We start from the raw sequence: 21,913 nt of genomic DNA, 5'->3' as shown, positions 1-21,913 counted from the left end.
AGGATCACAATTTACACAGAAACAGCCACCCCAGCAGCACGTGGCACTCACAGACAACAAAAATAATTAACTTAACAAGCTAGTAACTTAGAGCAGCAAAATCATCCTCTACCCTATTATGTCAGGCCTCCCCAAAAGAATCCCCTAAGCAGATGCATTGTCCATAAATCTCTGACAGTTGAGTCAGTGTCAATGCACCACCCATTTATCTCTGGGCTCCTGGGTACCAGTGTTGGTTCCGATCTCAAGTGAAAATGGGTGGTGGATTTTTAATTATTATGTGATAATGATTATAAAGCTCTTATTGGGTGTTAATCCACATCACCCCACTGTATGTCTGGCAGGAAAGCTCTAAGAGTAGATTGGCAAGAGGCGTGGAAGGTGAGGAGTGAAGTGCATTGGCAGTGGTAGAGTTTGCAGAACAACTTGTGTTCTTGACACTTTCATTAACATCAAAGGCCCAAACCTACATTCACTGTGGACCAGAAGTCCCAAGGAATTTAAAAACTGAAGAACACAGCCTTAAAATCAGTGACAAATTTAGATCTGCAAGGAATATAGAATGGAGCCTCAAATTCTTACATACATGCTACACACTCTCATATAATATGCACCAGGTTGCAGCACGGTCTGAATTGAATTGACTGGATTTATAAACTCCTCAAAGGCAGACTTTCCAATGGAAATAATGGCAGAGCTTTAGCTACAGAAGTGCTGCTGGGAGCCATTAAGCAATAATAGTTCTTAAGCCTCTTACTGAGCTTCAGGCATATTGTTTTTTGTTTGTTTTTATGGGGCTTAAGGTCTTCAGCATGTTATCAAATTAGACGCGGCTATTTCCTGGATAGGTACAGAAAACGTCAGTGCTAGTAGCAGTGGTTGCTTCTAAATACAATTTGCAGCTGTCATCCATTCTGCAACTTGTTGCTTTTCACGATGCTTTTCCAGGGGTGATATCTGCTAGGGTTTGGCGAAAGACAAGAATAGAAAGACCCAGTCTCTGGATGAATTATTCCAGTGAATGTCTTATAAGCTTTACTAATTTGTAGGCTGTGCAGGGTTGCAGAAAGCATGGTTTAGCTCAGGGCTTAAATTCTCATATAGTATTTCCAAGTAAAATGGAGTCTGAATGTTGAAAAAAATGCTCAATGAGAGAGAGAAAATCTGAGAACTGTAAGTGATTTTTAACTCTCTCTCTCTATAGCTAGGCTTCCTCAAGTGATTAAAAACTTTCCATGCATCTTCCACTTCTTTGGATGCCACTGAGCAGCTGAAGCCTCAGGCAGTCGATATTTTTATGTAGAGATTAAAGATATTGCCATCCTTTCTCTATACAAAGAAGATGCTCATGGTACTCTGGTGGTATTAAGAGAAGGGATGTTGTAAAGTGGAAAAATGCCCTATCTATTCCTCAATATGATTTCCAGTCTGCCAGCAAAGTACCACCACTAGGAAGGCCAAATATTACATTTAAAGAAAGCTATATGCCAATGTAAAGAGTCTGCACATTACAGCCAGAAGCCCAGAGGTTAAGCTGAGAGGTCTTGTCTTTTCATTTATAACAGGAAACTTTTCTTACCAATTTTCAGTGGAAGAGCCCTACGTTTCCAAGCATACTATCTTATTCACTCAGCCCCATTTCTCAGGAATGTGCTAAAGGAGCTCTTGGACCATGTGGTGCTTCTAAGGCTGAGAAAGCAAGTGACTCACTTTGAAGTTGATCTTGTACACCAGAATAAACTCTAAAGGGTTGAGAAAGAATGATGTAATCTTCACCCTTACCCTGGAGAAAGAGTGTTACCTCCAAATTCTCCCTGCATAATCCACTCCCTGGAGGAGGCAGTAGTGTCTCGGTGTTAGCAACTGAGCCATTGCACAGGTGAAAACATTTCACCTTCTTGCCATTACTGAAAAATTCAAGTGTTCTCGGTATGTTCCATACAGACTAAATGCCACAATGTCCAAGATTCGCCTGGCATTACTGGAGGTGAGCATTGGTAGGAAATATCTTACGTCTGATTCAGCAGGCAAGAAGTTAGTTAGCCTGATCTACACTGGAAAATTAAGTTGGCTTAACTACATCACTCAGGGGTGTGAAAAGTCTACACCCCTGAGTGGTGTAGATAAGCAAACCTAACCTCTGATGTAGACAGTGCTAGGTTACTTGAAGAATTCTTCCGTTGAGCTAGATACCACCTCTTGGCAAGGTGGATTAACTACGCTGATGAACCCTCCTGTCAGCAGAGATGGTGTCTACACTGAAGAGCTACAGTGGCACAGGTGTGCAGCTAACATTGCAAAGTTAAATGTGGCCGTACAGGAGCAGATGTGATGTGTTCTGCTAAAGATGACATAACATCTCATGCTATACTGACCTTGTCTTAGGGTATAGTTTGGTACTCTTGTTTTATTTATAATTACCATTTATTCTTTTCCAATAGCAGGTTCCCAAAGAACTGCTAAAAATCTGATGGAGGGGTTAAAAACAAGGTTAGGGACCTGGTCTAAAGCCCATTTGCTTCAGTAGTGTTTGAATCAAGTTCTTAAAGATTTTAAAAATTCTTCCCCTTTAGCATGCTCTCTTTGAGCACTGCTCCCTCTTAGTGATTTTGCGGAGAAATCTCCAACAGGAATTCACATGAATACGGAGTTATGAATGTTGTATCTAATTTTAATCAAGTTGATAGCTTTTTAATGCTAACTGTTTTCCCTTAATGAGTAATAAATCAGGCATTTATCTGTATTTTGTTTTGCAAACTCTCCTCGCTCATACACCCATCTCTGTTTTTTTCAGAAAAAACTATTTTATCATTCCTTATGAGACTTTGTGATTTACAGAAACCCATCAGCTGACTTTTATCATCTATATTTAAAGTGAAATTTGTAACTGCATTTCAATGAGAAAAATACATTAAGATTTTTTAAAATGATGGGGAAAAGGCTTTGAAGAACTTTTCAAAACCACAAACTGTGCTGCATCAGTGAATAATTGGGGGTCGGGGTGGGGGGTAAATCATCCTTGAATTTCCTTTTGGCAGAAGGAACCATTTGCTAATAATAATCCACCCTTGCAAATTGTTGGCAACTGTAATAAGTCCACTTCTATAAATAATAATAATGCCCTACTCTTATAGAGCACCATCCATCTAGAAGAACCCTGTAGCATTTTAGAGATTACTACATTCAATACTTAAATGTAGGTACTTCTGCAAAGTAAACCCAAAAGCTGTTCTGCTCTAGTTTTTCAAGGACCAAAAGTAAAGAATATTATTAATGTTTATTATGGTAGAGCCTAGGGACCAACCAAGAATGGGGCCCCATTGTGCTAGGTTCTGTACAAACTCGGAGTATCAGGCAGTGACTGCCTCAAAGAGCTCACAGTCTAAAAAGACAGATAGAGGTTGGGGAAAAGCAGCATGAACAATGTGAGGACAGCAGATAGCATGATAGTTCCATGATTAGTTAGGCGGGGATAAGGTACATGGAAAGAAAAGTGAAAGGAGTGCATGCTGAAGGGAAGAAGGGTGAGGATGACAGGGCAGGGGAAAAGAGAATATGTGAAGAGGGTGTGACGGGAAGCTGAGGTGAAGAGACTGTGAGGGTGTTGTAGAAGAGGGTTGGAGCAAGCAGCCAATCAGCAGAGGGCAGAGAAAGTCCAGTCAAAACTGCGGAAAGTTCTCTGTGTGCACGTTGGCTGTTTCTGAACCTGCTTCTACTAGCTGTAGTCTCTGCTGGTTCCCCCTGCACTTTTCCCCACTGCAGAAAGACTGTAGGTAATAGGAGCATTGTGGGGCATGGATCAGTTCACATTGCACTCCCCGTCAGTACTGGCCAGGGAAGCTAATGATCCAACCAGCGGATCAAATTCAGTGATGAATCCTGGTCATGTGCCATCTGAGGCATGTTGCACATATGCTAAGAAGATAGGAGCATTAATTTTAAGCACCACAGTCATTATGCTTTGTAATGTTAGCCTGAAGCCCTAAATGCCTCTGAACCCAAGATAATTTATTTTATAGATTCTGGAAAATCTAGCAATTGCTTTAGGCATATTCATTTACTCTGCATCTGCTGCTGATCCAAAAACATAGTAAATTGCTATGTCTGTGAATACCTTTTGATTTGAATAGCAACTTGTAGGATAGCTTTTTCACATTACCAGTCATATCCTTTAGATCCATGACAGTATGTTTCAGCCCTGTATTTGTGGGTAATGCTATCTGTAGGCTAACACACTCTTTATTATATGCTTTCTGTACAGATCACCGGTACAGCTCAGGAAGTGACTGAATCCAGTTTGGGTGAGAGAAACACGACAGCTGGCTTAAGTACACAAGGTGATTTTACTGTCTGTCTATTTTGGGAGCATGCAGTTGTCACTAAGGCCATGTCTGTCCTATGGGTGCTACAGTGGCACAGCGACATTGCTGCAGCTATTCTGCTGTAGTGCCATAGACTGCAGCCTAGACGTAGGGCTTAGAGCGAGAGAAGGAGTTTATCCATCCATGTGTGTAATCCATCTCCCTGAGCAGCGGTAGCTAGGTCGACGGAATTCTTCCCTCAGTCTAGCCGTGTCTACACTGTGGGTTAAGTTGGCTTAACTATGTCATTCAGGAGTCTGAGTTTTTCACACCCTTGAGCACGTAGCTATGTCAACCTAACTTTTAAGTGTAGACCAGGTGTTATAGTGGGCTGTTTCCTCTTGAAGAGGAGGGATTTGGTCCCATCTTGGTCATAATAACTTTTGTCCCAGTCATTCACTACTTTTCTTCTTCACAAACTGATGTTGCTAGAATGGCTAAGTAGGCATAGAAAAAAGCCAGTTTTCTTCTCCAAAGGTGTCTCCAAAGCTCTGTGGAAAGCTTACTTTGGAAGCTTTCTTGAGGCTTTTAGTTGTCTTTAAAGCACCATGCATTCCTGTGGCACTCTATAAATAATATTAATAAGCAACTGTGGCTGCCTTTGGAGTGGTACACTCACATCACTCTTCCCTACTGCTGCTCTGCAGTATGTTAGCTGTGAATTCTCCAGAAGACCAGGAATGAACCTGAGCTCTTTTTTCGAAGGCAGATCTCTTGAATAGGGATGCTGATCATCAGCAGCACAGGGCCAGCTCATTCTTTTAACCACATTTGTCAGGACAGCCTTTCTGCAACAAGTCTGATTGACATTGAGAGGTATTCACCTCTAGGTCACTGTTTTAAATTCAGCTCAATGACCAGAATGTGTTACTACCTGATGGCTGTTCAGTGGTATGTATGAAATGCGGTGATGGTCTCAGTCCAATCCCCAGCAGATAGGTGTCCACATTATAGCCAACATGAACATCCGGTAGGTATTACCTCTTGGCGCCCTTGCTGACAATCTCAGAAGAGAAGTTAAAGTTTTAACAGGTCTGAGGACTGAACTATCCTCTAATATCTTCCAAAACAGTGTCAGAGTATGCTGACAAATCAGTGTTGGAAATCGGATACTTCCCATGATGTGTCTGTTTTGTGGATAACTAGAAGTCTTCGGTCTTCAAAGTCGTCAATCCCTCACTTTTCACGAGCACTAAATATTCTTTAAAAAAAAAATTTGACATCTTTGTGCAGTGAAGTGTGATGTTGACGATTCAAGGTGACCAGTTTTTATTATTAAGGAGGTGCTGTTTTCAAAGAGTTTTCTTATATACTCCTAGCAGATATTTAATTTGTTTTATCAAAACTGAATTTATTGGGTCACTATGGTGAGCAGAATGTCTCCCCTTTCTGCTTTGTATTGAAATAATATGTGATGCTGTAGTTGAGTTAAGAATCAGTGATTCAGTCAAACATTTTGTAACTCTGTGCAAATGTATTTATTATGTAGACATTTTTAAAATGCATACTCTTTCTTTGACACATAATGGGGGGTGTAAAAGTATATGTGCATCTTTTAAAAATGTAACTCTTCATTACATTTTTATTAAATGTTGGTATTACTAACATGATAGAATACATACAGTGAATATAAATCCAACATTTTCATGTATATTCTCATTTCTAAAGAGGTTCTGCCTCCAACCACAAGAATGTATTCCTTTACATACTGAGAAAGAGACAAGGTGGGTGAGGTAATATCTTTTATTGGACCAGCTTCTGTTGGTGAGAAAGACAAGCTTTTGAGCTACACAGGCTTTTCTTTAGGAACTCTGTGTCAGGTTGAAAGCTTTTCTCTCTCACCAAGATAAGTTGGTCCAATAAAAGATATTACCTTAGCCACCTTGTCTCTCTAATATCCTGGGACCAACATGGCCACAACAAAACTGCAAACATTTTGCTTAAGTATATTATACATTAACATGCTATGTCTGTGTCTACGCTAGGTTCCCCCAACGCCCACCCTCACAAAAATACCCCAAAATAACCTTGTCACTGTTGTGAGTGCCACAGTAAAGCAGTCATTGTGCAGCTAGACCTTACCTTACCAACATTGCTATCAACAGCTATTACATGAAAAGGAACAGGAGTACTTGTGGCACCTTAGAGACTAACAAATTTATTTGAGCATAAGCTTTCATTGGCATCTGAGATTGCTGAGCTGAATGGAACAATTTATTTTAAGTGATGTATATTCTGTATATACTAGGGGATGACACCTGGTAACTCCTCATCAATTCTAGTCCACTATAGAAAAGTAATTGGTTGTATTCTGAAGTTAGGCAAAAAAGAACGTATAGGCCAGGATGTAGGTATGGTTCTTTGTTCTCTTTGAAAACCATTTCTGACAAAAAGAGGAGAAAAATACAACTTTACGTAACACACAGACGTTTTCGTTTATAATATAAATGTGTGAGCATCTTGGAAGAAGAGATAAAAATCTCAGCTTCTAATACAAAAGGCTTCCACGGTGATGTATATCTGCAGAGAATGTTGAGCTTTTATCTACCACGGAGAGAAAGAAATCTCTGATACGCTGTACATTTTGTATGCTAGAGAGATGGTACAAGGGTGGACTCTTTTTCGAAAAGGTCCTTGAAGTGTATTTGAGACACATGTGATGCCTAGTTACAAGGTGTTAGACACAAAACTAGCATTGATAATACTGGTAGGTATAAAACTTTGATCAATGAATGAATACTAATAATGATGATATACACGACTGCAATATGCTAATACTCCAAATGCCTTGTTTTGCAGTGTCTGTTGACAGTACCTCTCTTATGGTCTCTGAGGTTGCTGACATCCCAGATCATAGCTACTCTTCAGAGGATCTTTATTCTCTGGAAGTTCAGGGGTCTCTTCATTCCACACACTTTTCTCCATACAGTACAACCCACAAAGGGGCCACAAACAGAAGCTGCACCAGTTTGGATCACAGCATTCGCTCTGGGTTTCACAGGACTAACTCCCAATGTTCCCCTGATGAGGATGGGAGTTCCCACAGCAGAGCTTCTATGGACAGATCTCAAGGCCAGGAATATGAGAACTATGTTCATGGCAGAGCCTCAGACTGCTCTTCAGAGAATTTCAGCCCATCAGAAAGAGAATCCCAGAGCTCTGTTAGAGAAAACAAAGCCACGCCACCCTTGAAACAAATGAAAATCTGTTGTGGGGTCTTTAACCAGCCTGCTGCTGTACACTCTCAGCCCTCTCCCTGTTCTGTGCCTGCAAGTACTTCATCACACTATGGCTGCCCCGAGAGAACTGCCCAGCAGCACTACATTAGAAAATACGGCATTCCAAACATAGTCCGGTCCACTAGTGACCCTGTATCATGTTCATCCAGCACAGAAGGTAAGTGTGGGCCACTAAGGCAATGTAGTATGGAACAAATCAAGCACAGGTGATTTATCTTGCAGCTAGTATTGTTGGAAGTTATATCAAGTTTTGCAGCGTGATTTACATATGTAGAATTTAGCTCCTTGTACATTTCCCATGTTTAAAAGTTATAGGCAGAACGAATGTGGGGAAAAGTGTACACGTGTGAAATTAATAATTGCTGTTCTTAACCTGATGATCACTTTAGATAAGCTATTACCAGCAGGACAGTGGGGTGGGAGGAGGTATTGTTTCATATTCTCTGTGTGTATATAAAGTCTGCTGCAGTTTCCACGGTATGCATCCGATGAAGTGAGCTGTAGCTCACGAAAGCTCATGCTCAAATAAATTGGTTAGTCTCTAAGGTGCCACAAGTACTCCTTTTCTTTTTGTTCTTAATTGTATTGACCTTTCTGCACTGAGTCAAAAAACTACACCTTGGGCAACGTATAAAGAACAGGTGCTTCTCCTAGTATGCCACTGTCACACTGAACACCAAGACTAAAGAGTTGAGTGGAAGCTGGGGTACCACTCAGGAAAGGGGAGTGGCCAAGCAGATATACTTGTAGTGCAGCAGGCCTGGCTTCTGGTTTGCCTCCCTGAAGTGGCACTGTCTGATAGGATCAGCAAGCGATACACTCACAGCATTGTCTCTAGAGGCAGCAGCTGCAGTATGACTGTGTAGTGACAAGACAGCGGGTCAGTTTCAGAAGGATGGTGATGAGAACAAGAAGGTGGTAGTGTCTGGCTCTCCTGCAGCAGTCTCTTCTGCTATAAAACCCCCTCAGCCACAGAGGGAGAGAAAGGGAGAGGTCTTGCTTAGCAGCTGCCAACTCTTCATGAAAAATCAGTTTATTACTGTGAAAGAGAAAGTATTTGTTACAGTAGAATAATTTGGCCAAATGATAGCAGAGATGATACAACAGTCTATAACTATTGAAAAGGGATCGACATCACAAAAAGAAGTAAATTGTTCAGGGATTTTCAAAGGAGTAAAGTGGAGAAATAGATTGAAAGTAAAAGGAAGAAAAGTTCCCCTACCAGTGATAGCAGTTGGCCTGTTGAATAGTTTTCCAAGGGAACTGGTGGAAGAGTCATTGCTTGGCTAATTTAAAGCAGAAGCAGACAAAACATGAAAAGAAAATAGTATGTAGAATAACCCAGCACCAGCAGGATGATGGGCTAGACGATCTACTAGGATTTTTGGATCTTTAATTTCTGTGATTCTGTGAATTTCAGAGACGTTAACACGTAGTTCTGTGAGCTCCCTGGGACAGTGAGTTAATGCACTGGCATTTTAAATCTGGAAACCTGGCTTCAAATTGCCACCCAATAAAAGTGTGTCCTTAATCTAAAAATAGTATATGTTGGATTTCTTATGTGTGAATGTTATTATAATGCTGCATATCTGGTAAGAAGAAGCTGTGTGGGTTAAAACTAGGGATATGGGAACTCATTTTGTTTAATTTACCACCCACTTCATGCATTGAAAAGTTGGACTCAAACATTAGGTTGTTTGTTCTGTTTAAGAGAGACTGTAAATATAGTGGCAGAGAACGATCTAAAGACAACACCAGTATGCCCCTGTGTGTATGTAACATATAGGAAGCTTACTTGTGCTGATCTAGCTTGTGGGAGATTCTTTCATCACCAGATTGTTTGTTCTTTAAAATTAAATCCCTTTGAAGAAATGGATGAGTTTAAGTGAAGGGAAAGAGAACTTTGCAAATTCAAACCATTTTGTAATCTTCAGCAACAGTTTGACAGATTCATAAAATCTCCAACTCCATGAAGTTCCTCAACCCTAGTCATAACAAATGCCTGCTTTCCTCCCTGCTCGGGTGAAGAGTTTGTTGAACATTATTTGGAAATTACATAAATATTACAAGAAGCATATTTCCAAAGACATGTAGCAGCTATTTGTATCAGCCCCTTCAGCTTCATCTTTCCTAAGGTCCTTTCTCTTGTGACACACAGCTGGAGTTGCTTATCTTTGGCTTTCTCTGCCTAAGCATTTGATCTGGATACTTCAGGGGTGGGCTATGAAGCTGTAGAGTGTAACATGGAATGTTTAGATGCTGCAAATTGCAATCTGGTAATTGCTTTAGGCTGTACATTGTTCATTCAGTGGAAAAACTTCTATGCAGCAGTGAAGGCCTGAGGCACAGTGGAATTGGGGTAGTTTCAGCGGAGGAGAGGCAGAAGATCTGCAGCCCATTCAAGGGGGTCCACATTCTTTGGCACACCACCATGCTGGGGTGTGGGAACAAAGTGAGAGTGGCCAGGTAAGGAGTGGGGATGTTCCTTGCAGAATGGGGGAACAGCATTCAGCATAGTTGCTGCAGTATCTGGCACAGAACTCTACTGATGTTCCATGCCTGGGAAGGAGGATTCTGTTTCCCTTCTACCCATGCAACTCCTTTGTGCCAAGTCCACCTAGGTGGGCGTGTTGCAGTGAGGTGGATTCAGCCCAGTACGAAGGGCCCCAATGGCTCTGTATTTGTGTTAGAATTTGTTGGCAGAAGTAGGAAGAAAGCTTTTTGATGTTAAAGCACACACAGGTCCCTGCTTTCCATAGAGGAGAAAAGCAAGGTAAGGGGAAGGAAACATCAGCATCCTGATCACGAGCCAGACCAAACAAATGTTCTCCAGAGGAATACAAACCTACAGAAAATTGACACACCCACTCTCCTTTGTGCTTGTTTCTACTTCCTCGCAGGGAGGGAGTTGTGCCTGAGGGCTTGCACTGGGGGGAGGTGTGACCTTGCAGAAATGGAACTGGGGATCAACAGAGTTGAGGACAAGAGGTGGGATGCTGGGAACTAGCTGGGCTCCACCCAAAACGCAGAGGAAAAGCTAGTCGTTGCCAGTAATTTACAGTTTAGCTTTCTGTCCTTTTATTATCATTTGTGTTACAGTAGCATCTAGAGGCCCCAAATGAGACTAATCCTGCTAGTGCTGTACAAATATATAGTGAAAAGAGAGTCCCTACCCCAAAAAGATTAGTCTAAAAAGACAAAAGAGAAAGTGTGGGGGAGAAATTATTTGCTATCCCCATTGTATAGATGGGGAATTTACGCACAGAAAATAAAGTGCTTACATTGGTAGATTTGTGTGGGGGCGATCTTTCATGGGGGAAGACCAGGTATGTGTCTCATGATGGAGAAGTTGTAGGAAAATGTTAATTTAGAACTCAGTTTCCGCTCCCAGGCGCCACCAATTATCTTCTCTCAGGTGCCTGCCATATTTCCACTATATAAGTACTGATTTTCAGGCATTTATAAATGTAATGCTACATATTGATGTGGAGGGTCTCTGCCAGATTGGATCATGCATGCTACAGCCATTGCACAACTAGCTTCCAGCATAAAATATTTGAGCATAATTATTGCACTTGCGCATTACCTACAGTAACACAACAGCCATTACGCTTAATGTATTAATAATCCAGGAGTTAAAGTGTTTGTTTCCAAGCAGGTTTAAGACTTTATGGAGTTTTGTGTCAATAATTCTCAGATTAATGTGCCCCCATATAAGACTTGACATGATAGACCCATTCTGGTCTCTTTGGTCAATAGTCCATCCACTTACCTCTTGATGTTGGGAGTCAGATTTCTTGTTTGTTTGTTTAAAGCAGGATATCTGCTGTTTCAGATACAAGAACATCAAAAATACCTTTGATGTAATAGACTCTTACGGTCAGTAATCCCTGCACATTGTGACTGTGGTAAATTCACATACAATCTCAGTAAGAAATGGGTTCTCAATTTTAAAATTATTTATAAATGAATTGTTTATAGTTTTTTCATTAAGCTATTACCATAACAAAGGAGGACTAAAACAATTAGTGATACTAGTATAAACTGCATCTATGCTGGGAGGGTTTACCAATATAGCTGTGCACTCTAGTCCAAAGTAAACCCATCCATTGTTGGCATTCTCTATAGTGACTAGTGTGGCAGATAACAATGTCTAGTATTTCATTTTGCTCTATGCCCAGTGTCATGAGTGTGGTAAAGGCTGCCAAGACAAACTCCACTTAAACCCATTGAAATGTTACCTCTTAACTGGAGAGCCATACACCATCATGTATTGCAGTACCTAGGTACATCAAGGCAAATTAAGGACAGAAGCAGCCAGCCTTCTTAATTTCATTATGACTTTGAGTTTGTGAGACTCAGTGTTCTTTTAATATTGTTTTTCCCTGGTTTAATTATACACTTTGCCAGGAAGGATTAGACCAGTTTTTCATTATATGCTTTGCCCTGAAGATGCAGAAGAAAAACATTCTGTAATGTACCTAGAAGTTCAAAATAGTTTTCACTGTTGGAAAGAGTAATAAACAGGCTTACCAAAAATAGGTGGATGTAATCCTTTCTGACTGTCAGAAGCCTGCGGACAAAAAGACTGTGGTGGTAATTACTATGTGGCATCATCACATGATCATTGTGCTGGCCTCACAGGTACCCTTTCAGCAGAGAGCAAAATACCTCTGGAGCTGTTTGCAGATGCTTTGATAGCCCCTCTGCAGTTCATTGATGCTTTGGCAACTGAATGATAGGATGGAGCTCAGGAAAAGTTGGCACAATATTATCCAGAATGCGTATATTAACTAAAATTAGTGGTGCATGACACTTGCTCTGCAACAGAATGAATCTGTAATGGGGCATGGTATTATTAAACAGAACTCCTGCTCCTTTAGACATAGAGGCAAGAGGAATTCATCCTGCTTGTTTCTAGTACATCCTAGATACCTCTATGATTAATTGGGTCTCTTAAGGAATTACAATAGGGCCTGCTCGCAAAAGGAGCTGAGTCCGCACTGCGCATCATTGATGTCAACTGGTTGTCAAGATTAGGCTTATAATATTAAATATGTGCACCTTTGATAAAGATACAACAAAGAGGAAAATGCATCATAACCCTGGAAACATTTCTTAACAAGTGATCATTTGCCTGAGCTCCTACATGTAGCCAACATTAGGAAATAGGAGAGGAGTTGATTTCCTAAAATTGGATTATAGGGGTTTTTTTCCCTATCAATAATTATACCAAGCTACAGACTGAAAAATAAAATCAAGTAATTGGGAATCTTTTCCCCCAAACTCTGTTAATAATAATAGTAATAATAAATTATGCTCCGTATCGGATAATGCCATTTTCCATGCACATGATGCCTAGATCCAGATGTTATCTCTCTTTTCTTTTATTCTAGTGCTTCATTACAGTTTCCCAGTTAAAAGAGATGGTTCCCAAACCATCTCATTTGGGTCACGGGGACTTAGGCACATACACATTTCTCCTGGCTTGGTGCAGAGGGGCAGGGGTGGGTGGAGAGTGAGTCCACCCTATGATCACCCTGCAGCAGTGGCTCCTGTCCTGCACCTGGGGTTGCACCACCACTTAAGTTTGACCCTGCTGCCCCTCCATCACCTATCCACCAAGCCAGTTAGGGTTGCAATGCCAGGGCACAGGATACATATATTTAATGGTGGTTCGCAAAAAAAAGACTCAGTGCAGTTGGTAGGTTGCCTTAGTAAAACGTATTGGAACCACTGAGGTAGGTGTGGGGGCAAAGATTTGTGACAAATTATAATGCAGCACATCCACATATTTTGGGAAGCAGCCTTCAGGAGAAAATCAGGGGAGACCTGGATCTCTTATTTCATCATGGACTTTTGCTCTATTTTTCACAATGTTTTGATGCATTATTCACTTTGGAATAAAATGACTGAAGCCACCGGACCATCTTAAACTTTTCTTAGTCTGACTAGTTCTCCTGGGAACTTTAGTCTACAGCTGTGTTTATAGCATAGGGGGGCAGGGGCTTGTATATAAAGAATGTTTGTCTCAGCCCAGCCTGTAGTGGAAAAATTTCCCCTAACTCAAATAGTATCACTGGCATTCATGATAGCAGTATTAGCAGAAGGGTCAATGAACATGACTATTTTTACCTATCCACTCTTCCATGTGGTCCCTCCTGGTCCTGGGGAGGAATGTTGCCCTGCCACTCTCAGTGCTGTAAATGGAGAACTTTTCCAGGAATGCCAGTGTGAAGAGTTTCACCAGCTTTCAATTCCCTTATTAGAAGTCTTTAAAATCGATATTTTTAAATGACAGGTTTCAGAGTAGCAGCCGTGTTAGTCTGTATTCGCAAAAAGAAAAGGAGTACTTGTGGCACCTTAGAGACTAACAAATTTATTTGAGCATAAGCTTTTGCGAGCTACAGCTCACTTCATCGGATGCATTCAGTGGAAAATACAGTGGGGAGATATATATACACAGAGAACATGAAACAATGAGTGTTACCATACACACTGTAAGGAGTGTGATCACTTAAGGTGAGCTATTACCAGGAGGAGAGCTGGGCAGGAGGGAGATAATAGTTATAATCAAGGTGGGCCATTTCCAGCAGTTGACAAGAACATCTGAGGAACGGTGGGGGAGGGGGAATAAACATGGGGAAATAGTTTTACTTTGTGTAATGACCCATCCACTCCCAGTCTCTATTCAAGCGTAAGTTAATTGTATCCAGTTTGTAAATTAATTCCAATTCAGCAGTCTCTTGGTGGAGTCTGTTTTTGAAGTTTTTTTGTTGAAGAATTGCAACTTTTAGGTCTGTAATCGAGTGACCAAAGAGATTGAAGTGTTCTCCAACGGTTTTTGAATGTTATCCCCACTGTATTTTCCACTGAGTGCATCTGATGAAGTGAGCTGTAGCTCACGAAAGCTTATGCTCAAATAAATTTGTTAGTCTCTAAGGTGCCACAAGTACTCCTTTTTTTTTTTTAATGTTTCCTTTGTTTTATACTGGTGTTGCACTGTGAACCTACTAGGAGTTATAGGCTGTAGGCTGAATGTTATAATACTCCCCTGTGAGGATGTTTGATTTGACACCTTTCTTATTCTAGACTTTTTTAAAAAAATTCATTTTCCCCCCTTTATTTTTAGTTCCCGTTTCTAGTTCTCATGTAGCTGCCTCTGCTTGCCAGGACTCTGTAAGCCGTTTCCCATCCACTGGAAAACAAAGAGACGCAAGGAAACTTGACCTACAGTTAAAGCCAAAGGCCTTCAACACAATCTCCAAAGAGCGACCGCACTCTTTAGTAGACCTTAAGGCCTATAAAGACACAAAAATTTTGGTGGCTAAATTTTTGGAACATTCGAACTGTAATCTCCCTCCAGAAGTGCGTCACGTTGTGAACAGCATAAGATCTGTAATCAAATCTGATGAAAGACACATGGAAGAAGCCATCTTCAGTGCCAACATTATAGACCAGGTAGGATCACTATGGTATTTATAATAAGCAGGAACCTGGTGCTAACATGCTTGTGTCCTGGGTTGGCTTTTGAGTATTAATTTTGTCAAGCAATGACATATTTTGAACTGAACATGACATGATTTTAAAGATGGCCTTTAAACTCCACAGAGCAGGAATTTATACTGATGCTGTCCTTGAAGATTTATAGGGAACTCTCACCTTATTTTTAAGCTTACTCTCTTCTCCCCAACTGTAAGGCGGGGTGGAAAATGTATTTGAGGATATAGGATACAGAGGTTTGGAAACTGACTTGTAGCTTTTGCTTCTTGAACTAGTGAAGCTCAGATGCATTTTGGAGCAGATACATTTGGGTAGATAGACAAGTGGTATTGGCATCTGTTCTGGAGGAGGACAGTGCTCACTCATGCTTCTGGCTAGAAGATGAATGCTGGGTTTGGTTATTTTTTAGGAAGTTGGCAAATTCCAATTCTCTGAATTAAGGAACAGAGGATCCCCCACACCTTTGACTGAGGAGTAAGTTGGGTTCAAGTGCTTGGAAGAGACCATGAAAACACAAAGCATTGAACAATGCATGAAGCTTAAGATGTTTTGTACTCTAAAGCATGATTCAAAATAAACCCTTTTTGGCCATCTAATTTGCTAATGCCTGTTGGCCAAATTTTGAAGTCCTTGATTTCAGTGGGAGTTTTACTTGAATACGACTGCAGGATTGATCTCTTATTCATTTTGTAATGAAAATATCAGCTGTAGAAATGGAGTTCCCTTCTCCCAGTGGTTCGGGAGGCTGTCTGAGAAACACACTTGCCCAAGTTACCTGTAAGCTGTGCAGGCGCTCAGGGAACCTGCTGCGGCTGGGGGAGAGGCGCCGCCCCCCCAACCTAGCCCAGCGCCCAATCAGTCATGGCTGGGGGAGGGGCGGCCTGTGCCCAGGATCTACTGCAGTCGGGGTTGGGGAGCCTATCCCACAATCCCAGTGCTGCCGCGCCTCTCCCTCCAGCCCATTCCGCACATATGTGGGGGAAATTAGAGGGAACACTGATGCTAGCCCACTACCATAAGATTCTGGGTGGAAAATTGAGGATATATAAATGGGAGCAACCCCATAACCTGGAAATCATTGTCTGTATTGCATTTGCCTGCTTGTCCACTCTTTTCCTTAGCAGTATGAAAACTTCCTCTGTCTTTAAATAGCATTGTCAGAGAAACCTAAGTGCTGTACAAAGTGTCCACTATTGACCAAGGCCTGATCCTAAGATAATTTGCATGAGCCTTTTGCTAGCTGGCAAGTAGAACAAAGTGAAATACTAACCTTACTATATCTAGTTACAGCAGTGGAAAAGCAGTAATATCCTGAGATACTTAAGAATTCCACAGTGACTGTATGTCGTTAACATTTTTATTGCTTTGCAGTCATTAAGCTCCCAACGGTTAGAAATCTGAAAACAGTATATTAGGGCTATAATGGAAAGCCATAACGTCTCAAAAAGAAAAAGACCATAGACTGAGTGTTTTAGACAGATAGTAAAAATGGAAACCACTAGTGCAATTTTTATCAGGTGTAGGCTTTTAAGAGCCAAGAAGACACATGGCTGCCTCAGACAAAGGGAGTAATCCTAGCAAAGTTATTTTTCCAGTCAGCAAACATTAACAGTCACTCAAAGTCCAAGCAGCTCCATCAATCTGCTCTTGAAGCTCAGAGCCTTTTCAATAACCATTATGTAATTCAGAGTTAGAGGTGTAAATGGAAGTGACAAGCTACTTCACAAAAGAGTTGCTCTTTAAGTGATGGTAAGAAAGAACACAAATTTTAGTTAATGGACGAGAAAAATCAATCTCTCTTCCCCTCCCCAAAACACTCATGACCATCTCCCCTCAAAGCAAATGGATGGAGTTTCATCGTCCCAAACTTACACCTGAGGACTAAAAGGTAAAGCTGTGTTCTAAGAAAACATCTTCCTCTCTATCTAATTCCCCTCCTTCATGCCTCAGCAGGGGTCACAATTCCATCACTTACTCTCTGATCAGCAGAGGCCAACCACAGCAGTACTCTATCTCCCCTTTATCTCTAAAAAGCGGTCTGAAGCAGCATAAAGATCAAGAGCCTGAGGTCACTCCAGCTTAACTCAGGCTTCCTGTCTAGCTGCACCCAGGTCAGACCATTTGGAAGGCCCCCAGTTACCAGTTTGTTCCCATGTGAGAAGGGGGAACATATTTTCTTTAATTTAAACCAAGATTTTTTTTTGAAAGATAGTGGGTTCTGCTTTCTTTGTCCTGGCAGCAGTTACATGATGCTGCTGCTTCATGGGTTGTCAGTGAGGAATGAAGCTGAGATTTCCAGCAGCAAAAGCACAGCCCCTCCCACTTGAAATAAAGGCCATTGGCCATATTAGGATTTTACCTTCTGTGGGCTACCCAGTATTAAGTAAAATTCAATAAAACAGAGTGAGCAGAAAACTGTTACTGTAACAGAAGTGACTGAACCTTTGCAGTAAAACAAACAGTTCTTATCCTGTCTCCTTTCTTCATCCTCCCTCCATGTTCCCCCTTTATCAGGTAATTACAAGTTCCCAGCAGAATGTGGATACCTCTAGAAAACGACTTCAAGAAGATCTTCACCTTCAGAGCTGTGGTGCTCTAAGTTCTCCAGTTGCCTTCTTACGCAGGTCCCACATAACTCGCAGTTTAGAGCGGGACAGGCCACACAGTTTGATTGGAGTTTGCCGGGAGACCATCCTTTGATAACAGCTTACAGGTATGCAGAAAAGCTGATTCCAGCAACGAGAAGAGTCCAGCACACAGAGAAATGCAAATAATGGATGGCTTAGAAAGGAAAAAAAGTGTCTTCCTTTTGGAATTCCACTTTCTATTTAACAGTAGAAGAACACCACTCTTTTTCTGAATGTAAATTTTTGAGCCCTGCAGTTTGCAAAATGTAAAGGGTTATTATTAAACTGGTAACAAATGTTTTCCCAAACAGACACGCATTGATTTGAAAGTATTGATAGAGATGCTGCTGCCCTGCAGCATTTGTTGAAAACCATCACCAAGAGACCTTTTGTACAACTTACGAGTTGCATTTATTTAATGTACTCAACGGGTTTTAACTAGCATCAGTGTTTTAATAAAAAGTATTTCTGGACTTTCTTCTGCACAAACTGATTTGGTTAGAAATACAAAGAGTCGCTCTTATTATAGGAGCATAGCTGCTTTCGCTGGTCCCTTTCTTTCCATATCTAAGTGTACATAGATTTCATGATGGTAAGCTCATTGTTATCTTCTGCTAGAGCTGTTTTGTTTCTCAAATGCCCCTGGCCCTTTTAATTCTAGTAAAGGCTGCACAGTGATTTATTTTTTGCTTTCTTCTGAATGCTCATGACTTTGATTGTTTGGGAGATGCCGTTATAAATTGAGGTCTAAATTTGCTGCAAATTATGTCCAGCAGGTGCACTATGGATGAAGCCATTGCACTGTTGGAATTGCCTAAAAGCTGACTTCCATAACCTTTCGTGGAGAACCACTGAGCTGAATCCAGACAGAGCTACATGGGGGCAGGGATGGGGGGGGGGGGGCTGCTGAGCCAAGTTTGAGTGAGTGGCATTGCATCATGGGAAGTGACTCCCCCATCCTGGCCAGGCTCAGACCCTATCATTGCCACCCTGTCATCATCATCTGGTGGGTCTGAAGCCACCCAGAGCTAGGAGTAGGGTTGTGGATACCATTCCCACCAGTAGAGGGGCCAGAGCTCCCCTTTCCCTGTGAGGAGGGCAGCCACCCCACTGGCCTGGACCCTTGCTGACCCCCATCCCCATTCCCTCCCATCTTAAACTCTTTCGTCTTCATGGTAATTTTGGAAGGGAGGGGGGCTCAGTTTCAGATTTTGCCCTGGGACCTGAAAAACCTCTTTAAAACCCTTAATCTAGATATATCGTTGTCATCCCATTGGGCCCTCATCTTGCTCTGATTTGGTTTAGTCCATTTGTTAGCATGAAACATTTTATTACTACAATTTTCTTCTAGTAGTTGTTCTACATTAAAAATTGGTGTAAAAATCTCAGCTAATGCCAAATGGTGCCTGCCAAGTCTTTAAGAACAAAGCAATGCAAGCTACAACTCAGCAAAGGGCATGAACAGTGTTCTCATAAGGAATCCAATCTAATGTGCAAAATTATAAACATATCTCTGGGGTTTAATTGCTTGGCTGTTTTCATCTGTGTCACTCTGAACTTGGCAGACAATCTGTGGAAAGGTCACAAGGGTGTGTAACTGGAGATGGGTAGCTTTAGTTCAGAATGTGTATTTGTCAATCATCAATACTGCTGTATTTTAAGTTGATGCTGCTTCAACTACATTCATATGAAGCTACAGTGACATCCAGTGGCAAAAAGGTAGGGTAATTGCAAGCATCCATTCACTATACATTCTGCAGAAATACCACCTACTATTGTTCTGACTTCAAGGCAGCAGATGGATTCCAACTACCTGATTCTTTGCAACTGCACTTAGATGAAGAATTAAATTTCCAGTAAGATTTTTGAATTCTGTAAACTTACTAACAGAATAAACAAGATAAGCAGGTTGTCTTTATTACTCCAGATTTATTAGTGAGACTAGGGTTAATTCTTTCCTAAGGTCAGTTGCATGCAACATCTATGTTACTCCTTGAAATACAGTAATTCTAAAGCTTCAGTTACTGCAGGGTAAGGCTTCTAAAGTCACAGTGTATTTTCTTCAAGGCCTTGTCATCCTGTCTCTCCCTCCCCCCGACCCTAAAATCAAGACAAAGTTACCTTAATGAACAATTTCTCATAATGAATACAACTTTACGACTACTTATTTTATCTATACACAGTCTAATAGTGCGGATGGTGCTAGTTCCTCCTCATTCACCGGAAACAAACATTCAGAACAATGCCTCAGAAATAAGAATGTTTTTATAAAAGACTAAGGACGGCTCTCCCATTTTGAGCAAATGTAAATAAAAGGGTAATAAAAATAGTACACAAACCATGGAACACATTTAAGTATCAGAAAAGTAGTTCTGTTAAACCATGAAAATTAAAAATAAATGTAAATAAATATTTTAATTTTGTGGCATTTATTCTTTATTTAGCATCAGAAACACTTTCCTGTTCTTTTGTTACATTCACACCTTGCCATACTTACCATTATGACAAATGTAACTACACCAAATACTACCACGGTTTTACTTTACATTAGAATCTAATAGCACACATTCCTAATCACTGAAATTTTAAAATGCCATCTGCCCTGGATCAGCTTTCAAATTACGCAGTACGCTGTGGAGGGACCATTACATGGGACTTGGATTTTTTTTTTTCTTGAGGCTGCTGTTCAGTTGCTTATCTTTGCAGTAAATGTTCTGCCGACTCATTATCAAACATGACAGACAGATGTACACCATGCCACATGAAGATTACAAATAAATATGGTTAAAGAGTTTAGAAGATGTTGCAAAATACTATGTCTTACAAAGATTTTGTGTCAGTGATTACTGTCCGTGATAAAGATGGTTATCACTGTTTGGCAAGGGAGAGACGCTTGGCCATTCAGTTTGTGGAATCTTCAGGTCCTGTTTCAAAGCCTTTCATTCACACAAAATACAAAATTCTTGCTGCTTCTGTGTAGACTTCAACTTTGATGGAATCATTTAGTTCTTTTGTTGAGAGAGACAGCCTCATGTGCTAGATGTACAGGGGTGTCTCTTGGCCAGTCAGAAGCCTGAACATTGCAGCGGGCATAGTCTTCATATGAATCTGTCAATTGATTTACATAAAATATAGTAACAGAATTATCAGTTGAGAATCACTAGGGGCCTGATGCATATATCACTAACTGCATTCATTGACTTCAGGGGAGGTATTCCTGGTTTCTGTCTAGAGCTGGGGGTGGGGGGAGGGTCTGTTTTTAAATGACATGATATCAAAATAGCAAAAGCAATTGAAAACCAGCTGCCATTACAGATTTCATCCAACCACCACTGTCCAAGCTAAGGAAATTAGCCAGGAAGAAAATCTCATGTACATGAAAATTCACCCTTCCTACTCAAATATTGACTGGCACTGGATTTTCCTCTGTCTACCCATCCCTTTACACAAACAGTATCTCTAACATGGAATGTGAACCTTTGAACATGCAGTTTAAACTTCACCACCCACTATGTTCTACTGCATTCAAATTTAGGTAAAGCAAGTTCCCTCACCCCCATTCCCACTAAATCAGCAATTTACAAGAAGTATCATTTTCAATCCTGTTAGCAAGGGTGATTGGGCTCTGATAGGAGTAAATAATCAAAGGAAGCATCTGGCAATTACACTGGTAAATACTCAGTAGGAAGAGTGGGAGGTAAGCAGAGATTTCATTAAACATTGTTAAAAGACATGGCATTGCATGAACAAATTATAACAAACTTTTTTGCAGGTATAAGAAACAACAAACCTATCAACTGTAGCAAAATAAGCACAGATGGACCTGCCACTTTGGATTTTACACCAGGAGGCGTATTGCTACAATACAAGCTGCAAGGAACCAAGCGTGATTTTAGACAGCAGTGAACATTTTAAAATAATGATAATCTGCACTTGTCAGACTATTTTAAAAAAATCAGATACTGCACAGTCAGGCCATAGCCTTTTATAAATGTACAATTACTTAGGACAGCTTAAACTCTAGCTGCAGTAGTCCGAAAATCATAAATTACCTGGGCTATGTTTTTAACTGCTATAGCCTTCCATTTAACGATTTTTATATACACAGATTTTTTTCGCATTAAAACTACACAATGAAAAATAAGAAAATAAACAATAAAGGCCCACTACTCTGAGTTAGTGA

At 40.8% G+C, this 21,913-nt stretch overlaps 2 protein-coding genes across 13 annotated transcripts in view; one reads left to right on the top strand and one right to left on the bottom strand.

Moving 5' to 3' along the window:
- The window catches only part of ENTREP2 (endosomal transmembrane epsin interactor 2), a 385,274-nt gene extending 364,811 nt beyond the window's left edge, over window positions 1–20,463 (top strand). For 4 of the 5 annotated variants that reach the window (XM_048868176.2, XM_048868177.2, XM_075133027.1 and 1 more), the window contains 4 exons: window positions 4,262–4,337; window positions 7,161–7,757; window positions 14,733–15,061; window positions 17,618–20,463. In XM_048868176.2, coding sequence (XP_048724133.1) covers window positions 4,262–4,337; window positions 7,161–7,757; window positions 14,733–15,061; window positions 17,618–17,803 — 1,188 coding nt within the window. In that variant the 3' untranslated portion in view covers window positions 17,804–20,463. The remainder of the gene's footprint in view (window positions 1–4,261; window positions 4,338–7,160; window positions 7,758–14,732; window positions 15,062–17,617) is intronic. The other variant, XM_048868178.2, reaches the window with a different exon arrangement.
- APBA2 (amyloid beta precursor protein binding family A member 2) overlaps window positions 20,143–21,913 on the bottom strand; it is a 240,583-nt gene continuing 238,812 nt past the window's right edge. For all 8 annotated transcript variants that reach the window (XM_048868169.2, XM_048868174.2, XM_048868170.2 and 5 more), the window contains one exon: window positions 20,143–20,838. In XM_048868169.2, the coding sequence (XP_048724126.2) occupies window positions 20,767–20,838 (72 nt within the window). In that variant the 3' untranslated portion in view covers window positions 20,143–20,766. The remainder of the gene's footprint in view (window positions 20,839–21,913) is intronic.

The sequence above is a fragment of the Caretta caretta genome, chromosome 10, assembly GCF_965140235.1.
Source record: "Caretta caretta isolate rCarCar2 chromosome 10, rCarCar1.hap1, whole genome shotgun sequence".
Taxonomy (NCBI): domain Eukaryota; kingdom Metazoa; phylum Chordata; order Testudines; family Cheloniidae; genus Caretta; species Caretta caretta.
The sequence above is the reverse complement of the archived record's forward strand: the minus strand, read 5'-3'. Positions and strand labels throughout refer to the sequence as shown.